The sequence below is a fragment of the Capra hircus genome, chromosome 23 (assembly GCF_001704415.2).
Source record: "Capra hircus breed San Clemente chromosome 23, ASM170441v1, whole genome shotgun sequence".
Taxonomy (NCBI): Eukaryota; Metazoa; Chordata; class Mammalia; order Artiodactyla; family Bovidae; genus Capra; species Capra hircus.
Window position 1 is genome coordinate 30,948,578 of NC_030830.1, and position 19,400 is coordinate 30,967,977.

At 36.9% G+C, this 19,400-nt stretch overlaps 1 protein-coding gene across 1 annotated transcript in view; it reads right to left on the bottom strand.

The window, feature by feature from the left end:
- The window catches only part of CDC5L (cell division cycle 5 like), a 45,042-nt gene that overhangs the window by 7,705 nt on the left and 17,937 nt on the right, over positions 1-19,400 (bottom strand). Inside the window, exons 10-14 of the mRNA XM_005696360.3 lie at positions 18,005-18,167; positions 15,664-15,828; positions 14,409-14,489; positions 13,329-13,571; positions 10,555-10,752 (exon numbers count right to left, since the gene is read on the bottom strand). Of these exons, the coding sequence (XP_005696417.1) occupies positions 10,555-10,752; positions 13,329-13,571; positions 14,409-14,489; positions 15,664-15,828; positions 18,005-18,167 (850 nt within the window). The remainder of the gene's footprint in view (positions 1-10,554; positions 10,753-13,328; positions 13,572-14,408; positions 14,490-15,663; positions 15,829-18,004; positions 18,168-19,400) is intronic.

The window sequence follows — 19,400 nt, forward strand, 5'->3', positions numbered from 1 at the left end:
TGTCAATTTCTTTGTGTCCATTTTTCCCTGCAACTTCTTTCCTCTCCTACCACCCTCCAAACTGATTCCATCAAGTGACTTCTAAAAGCAATCAAAGCTAAGTAGTTTCAGGATAACATATACCCAAATGATACTCTGTAATTCATAATAATATAATTGAGAGTACCTGTAACAAGGGAGACAGTGACAATTTTTTTCTGAAATATTAAATGTGAGGGTGGAGGGGGGGTAAATAAGTAGAAATGGTACCATGGGAAAATGTTGTCAAATATACAATATTGATAAGAAAACTGTTCATAGGATGTTTCCTTAAATATTTAGAAACAATATAATCACCAAAACAAATATATAGCTTTCCATTAAACATTCACGTCAAAGCATTATGTCTGATATAAAAATAAACATGTCAATCTCAATGCTTGTTTTAGAATATGTAAGAACAGTATGGCAAAACCAATACAGTATTGTAAAGTAAAATAAAGTAAAAATATAAATAAATAAATAAAATAAAATAAATTTTTAAAAAAAGAAGTAAAAAAAAAAAAGAATATTTAAGAACATCAAAAAATGCCATGTTCCCCAAAATATAAAGTACACTTCTACTGGAAAAGTAATACTTCATACCTATCCATCTCCAGGTTACTTTATTGAAGCCAAAGTCAAATAAGCCCAGGGCAGAGGGAGTGGCAGGGAAGGGACATGTTGTATGGGTTCCTTAAGAACATGAGATAGATCTAAAGTTAATTAACATAAAGCTCATTTAAAGCCTCCTATCTTCAACATTTTATAAAAGTTAAAATAAGTTCTTATTCCTCTGCAATGCACTTAAAGATTAAAACCATTAATAAATAATGTCCTTTATAAAAGAGTCATTTTCCTCCAATAGATAACAAATTAAAGTGAGTTCCACAGCAAAGATACATCTACTAAGAGTCAGGAAATACTCGAACAAATCAGTAGTGCCGTGGAGTGAAGTGAGTCACTCAGCTGTTTTGAGTTGATGTAGGTTATTTAATCTCTGTATTTCCATTTCTCCATCAATAAAATGGCAGTTATCACTAAAAGTTACTACATAAAGTACAGAAAAGCCCTTAGCCACCCAGTAATATCTGGCACAAAGCAAGCAGTCAACAAATGTTAGCTCTGATTATAATTATTATAGGTACTAAGAGGTTAACCATTTTGCTCTCCTCTCTAATGGACCAAGGGACTATGGATGACAATTTGAAATCTTTTAAATTTCAACTTTAATTTTAAAAATGACAGAGATCTCTTCCTGGGAATAAAGCAAGGAAAAGACAGCTGTTTCTTAAGTGAGCAGTCTGCCTCTTTAGGACCACCACACCAAGTAACAGGTACTGGAGTATATCTTTTTAAGCCAATGCTCTTCAACCCCAGCTAAACTTAAAAGGGGCTTCCCTGGTAGCTCAGCTGGTTAAGAATCTGCTGGCAATGCAGGAGACCCCAGTTCAATTCCTGGGCCGGGAAGATCCCCTGGGGAAGGGATAGGCTACCCACTCCAGTATTCTTGGGCTTCACGGGTGGCTCAGCTGGTGAAGAAATCTGCCTACAAAGCAGGAGACCTGGGTTTGATCCCTGGGTTAGGAAGATCCCCTGAAGAAGAGAAAGACTACCCACTCTAGTATTCAGGCCTGGAGAATTCCATGGACTGTATAATCCATGTGACTGCAAAGAGTCGGACATGACTGAGTGACATATGTTTGTAAATTTAAGAAGTTAACTGTAGAGTTTTTAAAATCTATCCGTGCAGAGACTCTTATTTACATGGTCTCAGACTACTGCATTTTTAAAGCCCTTAGTTTGTAGGAGGCAATTAGGATGGAGAATTCTGTTTCAGCCACTGTCATTATCTAAGCTAGGTGTCAGCTGTTTTCTCTTAACCAGGCCTACCAAAATGTCCTTATTTCCAATAATAAGTGAACTAAATCCGTAAGTTAGTTGCATTAAGTTCCTGATACTATAATTCAGTGTGTTCCAACAATAGGAACATTAGACATTCTAGTCACATGTGGATTCAAATACACATTCTGAAAACCTTAACAGTAAAGAATTTCAAATTAATATATGCAGTGCTTTTTTAAAAAATTAGTCACACAAATTATCATTTTCATTGGCTAAGATAATTCAATTAGCTATACACTGCACACCATGGAAATTCAATTTCCAATTTGGTGTAACAACATAACACTTAGGCTCAGAAAGTGTTTAGTCAGTCATCAAGGCACATTTAGTATGACTTATATCTGGGAATTACTTCACCTCACACAGTTGAGTCATTTATTATTCCCAAAACACCAGATTTTAAAACTGCAAAGTTTCCATTTAATATGAACAATTTTATTTAATTTAGCTCAAGCTTTATTAAAATCTTTAGGCTCAAATACTGTGCTAAGATTTCAAGCAAATATGGAAATAAATTTTACAAAAAATTAAAGTACAGAAAAAAAAATTAAGTCAATTAACTATATGAAAGTATCAGTCGCATCAGTTTGCAGCCCTATGGACTGTACCCTTCAGGCTCCTTTGTCCATGGAATTCTCCAGGCAAAAATGCTGGAGTGGGTAGCCATTCCTTTCTCCAGGGATCTTCCCAACCAAGAGATGGAACCCAGGTCTCCTGCAGTGCAGGCAGATTCTTTACTGTCTGAGCCACCATAGAACCCCCAATAACTATTATGTTAGTACAAAAATATAAAGAAGAAACATATACCTTAAATGTAAAGAAAGGAATATAGCTTTTAATATTCAATTCTAGCTTATCTTACATCTGCCATCTGATCATTAAAATGTAAAGGACCATATCCACATAGCTGGTAAAATGCTTGACCTATGACTACTCAATACATTTTAGGAGGGAAAAAAACTAACCTATGAAGTCTGGCCTTTTTCTAGCCAGTAAATCTCAAGCTTGAACCATACATGCATACATGGAACACATCTAACTTGCATCAGCCCCAGCTCCCTCACCCCACATGCATACACAGAAACAACATTAAAGTCCAACAGAGCATAAAAACTTTTTTAAAAAATAGAATCAAGAAGAACCAGGCTCTGACTTAACTAGATTCATATTTTAAGCCCTTTTTAAAAATACAACTTAGCTAGGACATGGAAACAACCTAGATGTCCATCAGCAGATGAATGGATAAGAAAGCTGTGGTACATATACACAATGGAGTATTACTCAGCCATTAAAAAGAATTCATTTGAATCAGTTCTGATGAGATGGATGAAACTGAAGCCAATTATACAGAGTGAAGTAAGCCAGAAAGAAAAACACCAATACAGTATACTAACACATATATATGGAATTTAGGAAGATGGCAATGACGACCCTGTATGCAAGACAGGGAAGGAGACACAGATGTGTATAATGGACTTTTGGACTCAGAGGGAGAGGGAGAGGGTGGGATGATTTGGGAGAATGACATTCTAACATGTATACTATCATGTAAGAATTGAATCGCCAGTCTATGTCTGATGCAGGATACAGCATGCTTGGAGCTGGTGCATGGGGATGACCCAGGGAGATGTTATGGGGAGGGACGTGGGAGGGGGGTTCATGTTTGGGAACGCATGTAAGAATTAAAGATTTTAAAATTAAAAAAAAAAAAAAAGATTGATTAAGATAAAGGAAAAAAATAAAAATAAAAATAAAAATACAACTAAACGCTAGCAACTGCCCTGAAGGACAACTTATTTTCAACAAAAAAGTATTGGTTTAGGGAGCTTATACTACTTCTTACAGGTGATTTACCAAAAGTTCTTCCAAAAACTGATTTCAAACCACTGCATTTATAGTTCATTTATCAAAAGTTGTCAAAAAATGTTTTTCAAATCCTTAACTGCACTTAGAGACATAATTTAAAGTCTTCTTAAAACAACTAACAAACTTAATAATGGAATTAAGATTAAATACTTTGTTCACTTGTCACCAGACAAGCCTCCCAAATATGGTTATAACGGAAGTTTGTGCTTAAATATGTATCAGCACAAAATTTCTTTTGATTTTAAATAAAGTTCACTATAACTATTAGGATTTTAAAGTAGGACAACACTGAATATAATAAAAGCTGACTACATCCAAAACAAAAGTGTAAAATTCAATTCAAGAAGAGATGAATGAAAATATATCTACATGTAAATGTATAGGGGGACCAAGCTGACGAATTTCATGCATCATAATTCTGTTTTACGATATGATGTCTGGAACTTGTTTCAAATAGCGGGGAAGGGGAAATGATATGAAATAAGAGTGGCTATGAGCTGATGGCTGTCACAGCTGGGTGATAACACACTAGGACTCATTACACCAGTCTACTTTAGGGTATATTTAAAAATTCCCATAATAAAAGTTTTTTTAAATTTCGAATTCAGTGTCTACTCCAAAGGATAACTATTTTGTTTTGTTAAGACTATACACCACAAACCATGAAACATCAATATAATGGAAACATTAAAATAGAAGTATGTCAACTGTCTCAACATGCCAAAATAAACAAATGAAACGTTAAAATCCACAATTTTGTAAAATTCATTTGTACGAAACAAAATGTGAGCCTTTGAGTATTATTCAAATCTCTCTCCTCAAGTTGACCCATGTCTCGTATTTCAGACATTCATCAAAACTTATAGAGCAAAAACTTAGCCACCCTCTTACTCAAGGTAAAGTTATTTCTTGGTACCTTATACCATCAAGTCTAATTAAGCTAACACTAAGAGTGATAATGAGCCACTTTACCTGGTGGCTCAGCAGTTAAGAATCCACCTGCCATGCAGGAGACCTGGGTTCAATCCATCAGGAAGATCCCCTGGAGGAGGAAATGGCAACCCACTCCAGTGTTCCTGCCTGAGAAGTCCATGGACAGAGGAACCTGGCGGACTACAGTCCATGAGGTCACAGAAGAGTCCAAACAAGGCAGCGACTACATAAGAGTGATACGACCCTGAGAGACCTGGGAGAGGATTCCTATCCACTAAAACTTACCAACTGTAAGGCACCCCCTATCTTATTTCATCTTACATTATTTCAAGCTCTCACTTCCATGAGATAAAAACTATCACCCAAACTTTACAAGTTAGAAACATCTGAGACCAGGAGAGGTTAAGTAACTTGCCCTAGGCTACACAGTCACCAAGAGATGAAGTTCTGCCATTGTGTCTACTTGAAAGCCCAACACTAGGGTACACTGCAGCTCTAGCAGATGTCCTCTCTGCCTCAGTCCGTGAAATGCAAACTTGCCTGAAGAAATGCCAGCTGCGGCGCTACATGGCTTCACGCCACCAGACAGTTCCCTGAAAAATTATTCCACACACACATAAACAAGATCTCAATTAATGAACTTGCCCATCATTCCTTCCCTGATTTAGACATTAACCTGTATATAGCTACTTGTAAAAATTTTATTTGACACTGGAGAAAAGCTTTCAATCTCCCCAGCTTACATTTTTTAATTCCGAATTCTTTTATTCTTAACAAGCTACAAAACTATAGGAAAAACATCTCTCAGAAAAATTTTATGGGGAAAAAAAATTTATTTTAACAACTTTTTGAGAAGCTGGGCAGGATATAACTAGAATTATTAGAGATTTCACCAAAGCTAATCTTTTGCCACAGGCTTTAAAAGAGTATAAGTGATCAGGGTTTTGTTTTTTTGAATGGTAATTATAATATTATACTAGAAAATGAATGGAGTAGTACATGGTGATCCCAATTTAGTTTTAAAGACCTTTATCCACACACTGATATGTGTGGCTGTACATATATTAAATCTTTTTCTATCATATTTAATCTTATATATACACACCCCAAGATGTTTAATGTGATTACACTTGAATGGTAGGCTTTTCTCTTTAATTTAAAATTTTCTACAAAGTACTGGTATTATTTTTAGAAAAGACGCCTACAAATGTTATTTTTTAAATGCATAGAAGAGAAACTGTCTAAAAAAGACTGGCCAGAGACCAATGGAAAACTGATGGTCCCCAGGAGATGAATCAGTGGAACCATAAGTGTTTCCTCGGGTCATTACAAAAGGGAGCTGTATGGGACTTATAAAAGTGTAATTGTTACTCTCAAACTCACTAAGTTTGTTAAGGTTACCAAGCTTAAGTAATTCCAAAATAAACACATTATCCTTGGGTCTCCAATACTGTCCTCAGTTAAAGTCTGTTACAGTGAGGTTCAGAAACATTAAGAGCATCCCTCACTGAAATTCTTGCTCAGGGACCCAGATAATAACCTTATACCACTGGAAAAGCAGGTTTCAGAATACCTAAAATAAATATAAAGTTAATGGCAGCTCCACTTCCTAGTCAACATGATCCTATAGTGGTAAAGATGTGATTTCAACCATCGAAATGTTTGCAAACAAGAGCCCATGAGTGATACTCCTTTAATCTCTATACTGCTCATTAGCATTGTTTTAGCAGTGAGCCATCTCAATATTGATGAGATCCAGGTCCAATTAAGTGATTATTAGTCAGCATCTATCAGTTAGCAACCATCAGACTGCCTCCCTAAAAAGCAAGCTAAAGCAATAAGGCAAAACCTTACTAAACACACTTCCAAGAACAGAAAAGTACCAATAAAGCAATGCCAAGAGCATTTTACATTTGCATAAGTTAGGAAATGAAACCCAACAACTACAAGAAACAAATTCAACTCAATGCTGAGGAATAATGAAAGCAACACCGTTGTTATCACAGGAGATCTCTGGTCTAGCTTCCAGGTTGCCGCTAGAAACAACCAAGAAATCTGTTAATGCCTTTAAGGCTGATGGCAGAGAGGAGAACTTGAGAACTGAGAATGTTCCAAGTACTGAGGACTTCTCGCCTGTCACCGCACACCACCCCACATACCCCCTCCCACCCACACAAGAGCCTAAGTGTAAACCTGCTGAGATACAACAACATACCATCCCTCCACCCTCAACTGCACACCAGCTTAATCCTTACCCTAGGTTCTAAGGGAAGTTTTATCTTATGTAAAAATAAATGACGATCACTGAGACAACAGGATCCATTGTGCAGCTAATTTTGCTGAAATATAACCATCCGGGAAAGTCAGGGGTCCCCAGACGAGTTCTACAAACACACTGAGACGGATTTTAAATGTGTTATCTGTGTTCTTTAAGTTACTTTATTTCCAAGAAGTCAATGTCACATAGTATTTCTTGACTAAATTAGCTGCGCCAGTAAAATACAGGGAGAAGTATTACTTCTGGACCTAGTTTCCACCTCTAAGGAAAGCCTTTCCATTTTTACAGCTAACACGACAAAATCTACTTTTCAGCCAAACTTCCTCAACACAGCAGTTTAGATACAATTTCAAATACTATTAAATTTAATGGCAGGCCTAAATTCAGACTTCTCATTTCACTTTTGCACCTACTGGAAATTATTTCACTCAAAATAATTACGTCTTCAGACGATTTCTTATTTCCACTTAAAGTGGAAACAAATTAGAACACTTCAAATTCTATTTGCACTTCCCAAATACAGTAATGACTCATTTATCTGGCATCATCGGAAAATAAGGTTCTCCACGTTAAGTGTTTTCCGGATACATGAAGTCTAGAGGAGCAGAAAGCTCATCCGCCTGGCTCCCTGCTGTATCCCCAGGGCCTAGAGCAGGGGCTGGCACACAGCAGATGCTCAGTAACACACACTGAATGTGTGAGTAAATAAAGGCCTGAAGTTCTTCTACTTTCAACCGTTTGATGAAAATTCTTCTACACTGGCCATCCTTCTTTTTCTGTTTTATAGAAACATGACACTGAACAGAAATTAAGTTTCTCTTTTAACTGGAGTATCCCCATGAACAGCAAACATGCTACTCCTACCGAATACACCTATAATGCCTTCAGAAGCTATTCAAATAACATGGCCTTTTGCCACCATACTTAAATGGCCTCAACATGCTGTGTTTTCATAACTTTCCTTTTCTGATATTAGCTGTCATTTCTGCTTGCAGGTGCTGCCATATTTTACACATAGATGTCTGGTAAAGTTCCAAAATTAATTCTATCTCCTAAGCAGAATAAAGTATGTGGACTTGGTTAGTCTTTCCCACTTGCTTCTGACCTGTGACTCTCTTCTGATTCTATTTATTTAACGGACTCCTTGTACCAGCCAAAACATTCTACATAAAATCTGAGATGGTTCTAACTAGTTTTAAATGAGAATCTTAAGGATTTTAATTTAAGTTCTAAGTTTCAAATACTAATCATGAGTAATGGCTTGAAGACTAGCTCCAATATAAACCTCAGGGCATGCTTTTTTAATCCATATAGGAGACACCAAGCATGACAAAGCTGGATTTCATCTTGCTTGATACGGTGTGAGAGGGTCCTAATTTAGATTCACTGTTCCAGAGTTCATGGCAGCAGAACTCAAGCCCACTGGCAGTCATGTACTGTGCTCAGCACAGCCAGGCACATCTCCCTGAACCGAAGAGTGGAAGGATAATTTAAGTACAGCCTTAAGTTTATATAATACAACTAGAGTTCCTTCCCCACAACAAACTTTGAATAATGTTTATAATTTAGCAATCAACTAAAATGATGAAAGAATTACCACAATTGAAATAAAATATTTATGTATTTCAAATCAGGAGAACTGTGTCTTCAAAAACTAAAATAAGCTAAGACAAATCTAGTTCTGAATTAGGGATGGATACAAATAAAATGGGGGATTTGTTTATTTGTGTTTTTGAGTCTCTTTTCTTCTTTTTAAAGACTTAATGAACTTTCATTTGAAATAAGCAGAGTTTACTAAATTAAAGGATTTGATTACGGCTGAGTAAACATTAAAGCAAGTTATCCAGGAGTCAAGAAAAGAAAAATTACTTCAGACTGTTTTATGAATATTCTTCCAAAATCACCAATCCTTCAGCAAAAATAGTTCAACGGAAGATTTCGGTTCCTGGTACTGAACTGAACAAAGAGAACCACATGTTTCTAATGGTTGCTCATAAACGACCCAAATAAATCTCCAAAAGAACAGCAGTGGTTCTCTCTGTATTTTTCCCTTCAAAACTCACAAGACCAATTCAACATAGAAATAAAAATTACTGTACTTTATGGCACCACTCACTTTGTGACACATTTATTTGCTGTCATGAAAGTTAGTGCCTCAACAAAGTAAATGAGATTTGGGGGAAAAACTTTTTTTATATTTTAAACAGCACAAAATGTCCTTACCATTTGAGCAATAAAGAGTTTGCCCACCTCAAATGAGATTTTCAAACCAAGTGAGAGACCTAAGCATTTATATATAAAGGTTACAAGGAAGCTTTCCAAATAGCTTTCCAATCAATTATGATGCTGACCTTAGAACAGAATTACACTGCTAACTACCACTTATCAGAAACGAAGCCTACACAACAGAAAATATAACTTAAATTTAACCACTGATGTTCTTTTTACTTTCCCTGACTTTGTGAATTAAAACACGGAGCAACAGCACACCCTGCTGGAAGTCAGTAACACAGCTAGAGTAACCAGTAGCAACGGAACGTTAAAATTTCACCCAAGATGAAAATCACTTCAGGAAGAAACTGATTTCCCACCAAATGATAAAAGAAGTTCACAAGCATTACCATTAGGTGCCTAGACATATGACCTTAAAGGTAAAATTAAAAATTAACTGAAGTTTACTGCTTTTTCCAGCTCATTTCCCTAGCTTCACACAGCCCCAACCACTCCAAATGACTTCACTATTTTTTTATTTTAACCCTAAATAAAATATATTCAAATCTACCTTCTGCAAAGAGAAATTGGTAATCACATAAGAGGAACTTGAAGCCACTTTCTGCATGTGACTGCCTGAAGCACCTCTTTCTACTTCCCATCCCAAGATATCTTGGCCTCAGAAACATCCCTGAAGACCACTATTAAGAATTCACAAGGCAGCCTAGCAGTCCATGAACCACAATTTACATACCACTGGCAAAATTCCTACACAGATTCTGGAATTCAAAACATGCAGACTATATTAAGAAACCACACGCTATGAAATTCCCATCGAGTACCTTTCAACATTTTCACAGATGTGAAAAATCATGGAAGCCACTGTCTAGGTAATCCAGCTCAGTGCTCTTCCTGTCGCAAACTCACAAGAATCAGAGAGTGAGCAGAAAGGTACTTATGTTTTTTAAGTGTCCCCTCTTGGTTACAGAAAGAAAGCTCCCTGGTACACTGATCTCCCTCCTTAGAGAAAATTGCTATTTCAGCACTCATCTACACTGGTCTGAGTGACCAGTATTCACTTTTTGGCTCCTTGCTCCCACATGTAAGAGGTTCTGACTGACCTGTGGTCAACTTAGAGCTCTCTTTATCACAAAGCCCAGCCATTCTGAAAAACCAATGCAGATCAAACACTTCAGTGCAGTGCAGTTTCTTCTCAAGAAATTCAAAAACAATTACATCTATTTTTCTCAAGTTGTATGAGTTTCATTCATCAGAGGTATGAGTTTGATTCATCATTTCAATCAAAGTACACATTTAAGGTTAAATATTAAAAAGATACCAACCTCAAGCCTCTTTTCCAGCGACTCAATTCTGTCTTTTTTGCTAGCAAGGTTGGCCCGGGTGTAGCGGCTCTGCCCAGGAAGATACAAAACTTGACTGTAGCACTCTTCCCACACCTGGTTATAAGCTTCACTTGAGAGTTCTCCATGGCTCATACCTTGTTTGACCACTTCCATCTCCTGTACCAGAACATCCTGAGCCTGTTCACAATAATAATTTCAGTAAGCTTGAGTACTAGAGACACCTGCCATCAATAGAAAGTTTTAAAAGACTGGCCTTTCCCTCCCTGAGCAAAAGCACTGAGCTTTGGTTGACTGTTTTTTGGAAGGGGGTTATAAATATCTAAGTGAAACAAATTAAGTCTAGAAATCAATGCAAATTGATCTGAAGAGTCAGGCATCCATGTATTACCCCCAATAATATAAACATTCTTTGCCTTCACTCATTAAAACAGCAGCTACCATTTCTCAGGTGCCGGGAACTGGACTGAAAAGTTTTACCTATTTTATCTCCAAACAGCATACCACTCTTACAAAGCAGTCAACAGTAACCTCACTAAAGTTCATCAAGTTCATCAAGTTCATTAACCTCATTACAGTTCATGAAGCAAAGGCTCAGAGAGGTTAAACAATTTGTTCAAAAACACAACACTAGGAAGCAGAAGAGACAGGCTCACACCCACACCAAATGGGACCACTGCATGGAGGATGCTCCTTCCACTCACCACCAACCCCGACGCTTCCAACTTCCCAGTGCGGTAAAGGCGAATTAGGCGGGGTTTTTTGTGTTTTTTTTTGACACATGCCTTTTTTTTCATCTGAAAGAATGTCCCTGACATTACCAGAGAATAGGACTGGAAGCACAGATCAAATAATGACAGATCACAGACCAGTTGCTGGTCACTAGAAAAGATACGGTTTAAGATGATAGAATGAGGATGGAATTGGACAAGTGGAGTCCAATCACAGCTTTAGCATTTAAATAGCTATTTGAACTTGCTGAACTTCTGTGAGCCCGTTTCTCATCTGGAGAGGGGAGATAATACCTAACATGTTTGTTATGAGGATTAAGTGATACAGCAAGACACAAAAAGCCAGCCCAGCACCAGACTCACAGACTCCATCAGCATACCACACGAACTCTTTCCAGCCCTTTGCTTCATGGCTCATGAAAAACCAACAATTACTTTTTGTGCTTTATAGAAAGCTCTCAATCATTCCAGGAACATCAGAAAATAAACACAGACCAAAACATAAGAAAAATCAAGATAAATAACAAGCATATGAAAAAATTTAAACAAAAAAAAAGGGGGGGAATCATGTCTGCAGAATATAAAGAATGGATCCTTTTAAATGATACCTCTTAGGGGAAATAATGGAAACAAACCAATTTTAACACACTTAATGACAACTGGGCACTTTATTATCAGTGAAATGGTATTTCACTCTGAAACTGCACATGGTAAAATTTGACAAATTTAACTCTTATAATAATTAGGAGAAAGGGTAGCTAAGTTCCACTGAAACTGTGCCTAAAGAATCTGCTAAGTAAATAGTTGCTTCAAATTTTTCAGAACACAGGGGACTATAAACAGGTAATAAAATACAGGAGGATGAACTACTTTGTAATGGTTTCATATAAAATTCTAAAGCACTACTTACAATTATTATTTTCAAAGCATGCATTAGAATCTGTCCCTTATAGAACTTCTATTAGTAACAATGTGATCTTTGTTTCAGGTTTCCATATATACAATAAATTTAGGAAGACTGATTTCCTCAAATCCATCTTTTCATATTTTCACTCTAACAAGAGGAAACTGTTCAGCAATGAGGTCATTATCTAATTCTCAACAGAGGGTAGCTTCCATGGCACTTACTAGAAGACAGCAACTCAAAGTTACTCAGAAGCAAACTGAAACAGAAATCTAAGCCCTTCTTCCTCTATTTTCCAAAAATTCTATAATAAACATGTATCACTTATACAGTATGAAAAAGGGAAAGTAAGAAAGAGAGAAGGCGAACACAAGAGAGAAAAGAGACAGAAGAATCTGGTTTCCTCCTAAGTCAGCCCATTCTAATGGGCAGGTACTTCACTGCCCCTCAGAATGAAAGACTAAAGGAAGAAGACTTCAGCAAAAGACCCTCCTCTTCTAGCCATGACACCAACTCTCTTTTCCTGTGTCACTGTACAGATTTCTAGTCACCATCACAGCTCTTTGCTCTGTCAAAGCAGAAAGAATAAAATGCATATGGAGGAAGAGGTAGGACAGACGTTATATTATATGAGAAAACATTTATTTCCTTATCCACGAGGGTAGGGGGAAACCACGTCAGGGAAATACATGCAGTAAATGGTATTTCCTTTCTGTGAATAGATGAAAGGTTTAATCTGTAAATATTTTAATACATTCTTGTTTTTTCATAGTATTCTAAGTAAGTGAGGTTTAAGTACTAAAGGCAAACCCACCCTATTCAGAGACAACAGAATTAAACCCAGAAAATGGCAACTGTAACAACCTATCAATGAGGCACACACCCATGAGACAAAAACACCCTGCCATCAAAGCCAGTGTCTATCTGATAAAGGTCTATCACTGAACTCTGCAGAGAGAGGGGGGAGGATGAATGCATAACATTTAACATGAAAATTTCTCTCTTAACCATATATTTCTGTTGTTTATGAACATCCATATGGGAAAACATGTTCATGTTTGTCCATGATACACAGTATCTAACAAATACTTAAATCTTGAGACAAAAATATTCAATGATACCTTTTTCAGCTCTTCCTTGGAGAATTTTTCATAAGGGTTATGTTCCAGATAGGCAATGTGCTCTGCATTATTGGTACCAAATCCTACAGTTTTTCCTTTTTTATTTCCAGATGGCTCATAAGGGTGATGTAGAAGGTCGTAATGAAGCATTGTGATCATTTCCTTTTTGATCAGTTCTTCACTTTTCTGTAAATCTGTTAGAGGTGGTTCTACATTTAAGGGTCTTAGAATTGTTTCATTTACCTAAAATTTTAAAACAAGTACAATTATTAAACATAGCACTACAACACACTAATGTTCCTACTTCTGCTAGCAATGAATTAAACACAGGCACACCTTGTTTTACCGTGCTTCACTTAACTGCAATTTGCAGACAAGGCGTTTTTTGTTGTTGTTGTTGTTGTTGTTGTTGTTTTTCAAAAACTGAAGGTTCATGGCAACCCTGAATTGAGCAAATCTATTGGCACCATTTTTTTCAACAACATTTGCTCATTTTGTTTATGTCACACTGGCAATTCTTGCAATATTTCAAACATTTTTTTCACTACTACTCTATCTGCTATGGTGAGCTGTGATCATTAATGCTACTACTGCAAAAAGATTATGACTCAGGGTCAGAAGCTTAGATGATAACTAGCACTTTTTTAGCTATAAAGTAGCTTTTAATCAAGGTATGTACATTAAGTACATTAAGGTATGTACTTTTTTTAGACATACCATTACTGCACACTTAAAACTACAGTTTAGTATAAACGTAACTTCTATATGCACAAGCAAACAGAACAATTCGCGCTTCACTGAGTGACATGCATTTCACTGCAGCGGCCTGGAACCAACCTGCAACATCTCCGAGGTATACCTAAAGCAGTTTAACGTTTTCAAAAGAAATTATTTTCTTTTTTCTTTCAAAATTCTTATTTGTACCAGTGAAGCATTTCAAAGATTGGATCTGGGAACTGCTTTACTATATTCCAAAAAGTAGATGAAATGTTGTTTTATAGACTTTATGAATAATATAAAAAACATCAATCACACAAAAAGAAACTTAAAACTTCCTAAGGCAGAAATTCTAATACTTACTTCTGATGGTCTTGGCAGATCCTTCTGGACAGCTTTGTGCATTCGTTTCATTTCCTTTACACGCTCTGCATCTCGTATGGCCTAGAAAATTTATTTTTATAACCATTTTTACAGCTATACAGTATCTGACACATTTCAGTAAAGGTGAAAACACTTTCGTCTATAAGAACATGTATGTTCAAGAGCTAAAGCTGTAGTAATCTGTGTAAGTTTGTAGAAAGGCAACAGAACGCCACTGAAATTAGCCAGTCTATTCATTCTCATGTTACAACACAAACTAAGAACTTCCAACAGCTACTAGGAGCATTCTCCAGACTTGCATGGCTCCCTTAATCAGATAATCATTCTTTTCTTGTCTAAAAGACCAAATCCTAAACTTAGAGGGGATGCTTCCAATTATCCCTCCTGCAATACAACCTTTCCCTTCCACCTAAGAAGCTACTGATTTTTTATTTAAAAGGCCAGCCAGCAAGGGTGCTGTTTTATGACTCTTAAATTATGAATAATGTGGGTTAACACAAGAAAACTTTAAACCATTTTTTAGAAAAAACGTAGCTCAAAATAACGAAGAGAACTAAATTCATAAAGTATTATTATATATCCCCCACCAAAAAGCACATTCATGTGCTTTCTCTCTAAAGCATGCCTTCCATCACTCTAATCCCTAGAAATGATTCGATTTCTAAAAATATCCCAAAATGGGCTGCAACAGAAAGTCCTGAAGTGGATCACATGATCTCAGTTTTAGTTCAAGTTTTACCACTTTCAAGACACAAGACCTGGGACAGTTAACCTAATCAGCCATAAATATACATATGTTCCCTCCCTCTTGAACCTCCCCCCAACCTCCCCCCCACCCCCGCCCATCCCACCCCTCTAGGTTGTCACAGAACACCATGTTGAGCTCCCTGTGTTACCCGCAACTTCCCATTAGTTTACACTGACAAAGAAACAAATCAATCAACCAACAAAATCAATCAATAAGATGTACTTGTTTTAAGACTGATCAATAACATCTTTTCTTGGCAAGAATGAAAGCAATGTCTAAAAGACCACTTACACATATTTTAAAGGAGCATAATGAGCGACTGAACTGAACTGAATGAATTTGACAGAGGATATTTAAATTGCGACCTATATGATTATACATTTTAAGAACACCTATCAAGACTGATCTAAGTACTTTCCTTTAGCGCAATTTTTTTCAGTACTGAAAAACACACTAAGTAGAGACATGTTAACAGCCGTCACCCACCTGCTTCCGTGCATCCACATCAGCAGCGTCTTCAATGTAAGTATCATCTATTTCACGCTCTTCCAGTTCCTTCTCGGCATTTTCTGGTAGAACAATTTCAAAGTCATTCTTAGGAGCTGGAAGACCCAACAATCCTAAACGGAGGTGTTCACGAGATTCTCTTTCCTGTAAAAAAATTAGTCTTTCTCAATTTATACACATTAAAATACTCAACTAATATTGTATAAGAGTTTCTAAAACACAATTAGCCTAAATTCTAGAAAAATGATCCCTAACTTAAGGGTTGAGACAAAATTTTGTTTAATTTCTATCTCTACTTCTTCCCTACATTAAGACCAATCATAAAAACTTAGATTTGTGGTCAATGAATTTACTCTGGGATAGTCTAATAGCAGGTTTGAGAATTATACCTCTGAAGGGCAAAAAAAATAAGAAGTCCTTTAGGATTTCCTTTTAAGGATTTCTGAAATTTAATAGGAAATGAAAGAAAAGTTCAAAAGTAAACTTGTCCTTGGAGAAATAAAACCTAATCTGAAAAGACAGCTGAATTCATGTGTATGATTCTTTTTCATGCAAAACAGGTCATATGGAAGCCAAAGAAAACAGCTTATACTTCCTCAAAGTGCCTAGTACCCAAAGTCTTCCCCAGTCCATCCTCTGCTCACCTGTCTGTCTCATTCCCCACTGGTCCGTCACATATATGCAAGACAGGAAGACCAGGTGAGCTGCTACATCCAGAACATGCTCCATGCTTACTCATGTTGTGACCTCCACGTGGGACAGCCCCCAACCCTACTTCTGAGCATACCTCCTTCAAGGAAGGCTTTCCTAGTACCCACCCAGCAAATGTGATTTCTTTCTTTCTTCCGCCACCCTAAACATGTTGGTTTTACTCAAAGGGCTTTATTTTGTTCTTATATTACAATTATTTTTGGATTTGGTTTAGTACTGCCAATCTCTCCAGAGTATAAACTATTCTTTAAGACAAGGGACATCTTTACTCAACTTTCAATCCCATCAAGTGTCCAGATCTGTGCTTTTATACACATTAGATTCTTCACTTGTTTAATTCCTATGTAGCCATTCAGAGTCAGGATTACATGATATCAATCCGGACATTTAAAAAAATTCTCAACTAACCAAATCTATACATGAAGTTAGAATTAATTTGTAAACTAGAAGCAAACCACCATTCAGTTTAGTTGCTCAGTCGTGTCTAACTCTTTGTGACCCCCATGGATTGCAGCACGCCAGGCTTCCCTGTCCATCACCAACTCCCAGAGTTCACTCAAACTCACGTCCAGTGAGTCGGTGATGCCATCCAGCCATCTCATCCTCTGTCATCCCCTTCTCACCTCCTGCCCCCAATCCCTCCCAGCATCAGAGTCTTTTCCAATGAGTCAACTCTTCACATGAGGTGGCCAAAGTACTGGAGTTTCAGCTTTAGCATCATTCCGTCCAAAGAACACCCAGGACTGATCTCCTTTCGAATGGACTGGTTGGATCTCCTTGCAGTCCAAGGGACTCTCAAGAGTCCTCTCCAACACCACAGTTCAAAAGCATCAATTCTTTGGTGCTCAGCTTTCTTCACAGTCCAGCTCTCACATCCATACATGACTACTGGAAAAACCATAGCCTTGACTAGACGGACCTTAGTCAGCAAAGTAATGTCTCTGCTTTTGAATATGCTATCTAGGCTGGTCATAACTTTCCTTCCAAGGAGTAAGCGTCTTTTAATTCATTTTTAAAAATCTCACAATGATCTTCCATGGCATAAATAAGAAGGCTTAACAGTAACGTAATAAAAGCAATAACATGATCAAAAATTAAACTGTAACTTTTATAATTAGCTTTCTATATAATCTTGCAAAACATCCAAGAAAAAAACTTCACTAAGGCCCACAATGACCATCAAATTAACTTGGCTCTGATACTTTGTCCTTCTAAAAGTACAGAGGCAAACAGGAATCAAAGTTCAAAATCTAATTTATAAGGCATTTGAAATTCATACCTTATTTTACAAAAATAGAAAAAAAATCAGTGTACCATTCAAGAAGCTAAACTATTAATTAGTAAATAATAAAAATTAAAAGTCACAAAAGATACAAGGAGAATTACTATCAGCATAATCAATACTGAAAAATAAATTAAGAATAAGAAAAAGTTAGCCTACCAAAAGGTTTCCCTTCTCAAGTCCTACAAATCATGTTCCTTTTCTAGTGTCTGCAGGTGTACAGAATCTGAAGACATATGAAATATGCACTGACAAGGGGAAAATTTTATTTTGGTACCCTTGAGATTTTAACTTTTTTTAAAAAGTACTAAAAGAATTGACACATACCATCTGCTTCACATAAGAGGGATCACTGTAGTCTGCCATTCCATCCTCAGGATTAATGTTTAACTTGTCTCGAAGAGGAGTTCTGCCCGGGGTGGAATTAATAACTGGTTTGGGAGTCGTCCCACTCCGGGGAGTCAGCCCTTCAGATCCATGAGAAGGAGTCCTAGAAAGACAGAAATTCTAGTTAATGAAAGTGCCAACTTTATTTGAATTGTGCTTCCAAATATTTTTCACATAAATTATTTTACAAGAAAAGAAATAAAGATTCCTAAAATTCTGTCTCCCTATCTAGTTTTAAGTTAGACCTCTCGGTTAAAATAAAGGTTCAGCTTAAATACACAGTGTATTTATTTTAATGACTTCAAATAAAGTCATGATAGCTAGTATATTTTTACCTTATTAACTAGGTCCATAAAACATTTTTCAACCTTTTCTTAACACATCAGGGTGGCAAGAACACACAGTAGTCAGGGAGGTTGGCCACCACACTTAAGACCCTAAACGACTCTTATTGAGTTCAGTATCTTCAATTGATCATTTGTTTCCTCCCTGCCTATAGCTGTTGGCCATCACATTCTCATCACAGGTATGCATACCTCAAGTTTGTTTGGAAACCAAACACCAGACTTTTAGGATCATATCTAAATATGAATTGTTCTGAGTTAGGTCTAAGAAACTCTCAGAAATAAAAGCCATAAACTTCATACCATACAGTTTAAATGTCCAAAGCTTTGGACTTCTCTGGTATTCCAATGGTTCAGAATCTGCTTGCCAAAGCAGGGGACACAGGTGCGATCCCTGGTCCATCCTTGGTCCAGGAGAATCCCACATGCCTTGGGGCCACTGAGCCCGTACACAACAAGAGAAGCTACCACAGTGAGAAGCCCGTGCACCACAATTAGAGAGTAGCCCCAATTGCTGCAACTAGAGAAAGCCCTCGTATATCAATGAAGACCCAATGCAGCCAAAAATAAATAATTTTCTTTTTATATGTTCAAAGACTTTTGTTTTTTTGATTACTTCCTGAATCCTGGCTGTGTTCCAGACAGGTGATGCTGCCAGAGAGCTGTTCCCAGAGGTGAGGTGAGGTGCTACCATATAAGACGTGATTCCTGCCCCCAAGGAGCTCACAATCTAGTTAAGAAACAAGACATACATGGGAGAAAGAGGGATTAGGCTCTCTTGCAAGCCTTGCACAAGTGTTATGTCACATAAGGTTTTCGCTGCCAAAGTTCTTGATCCTGCTGTCATGCACAACTCTAACAGTCAGAAATGTTTCACATACTTAACCAGTAAGAGGACAAATTTTAAAATTAATAGTAAACCCCAACTATTTCTAACCTTAAAAGCTCAAATTCTATTTTAATACAAGTTGTTTCTATAATATTTGTATCTT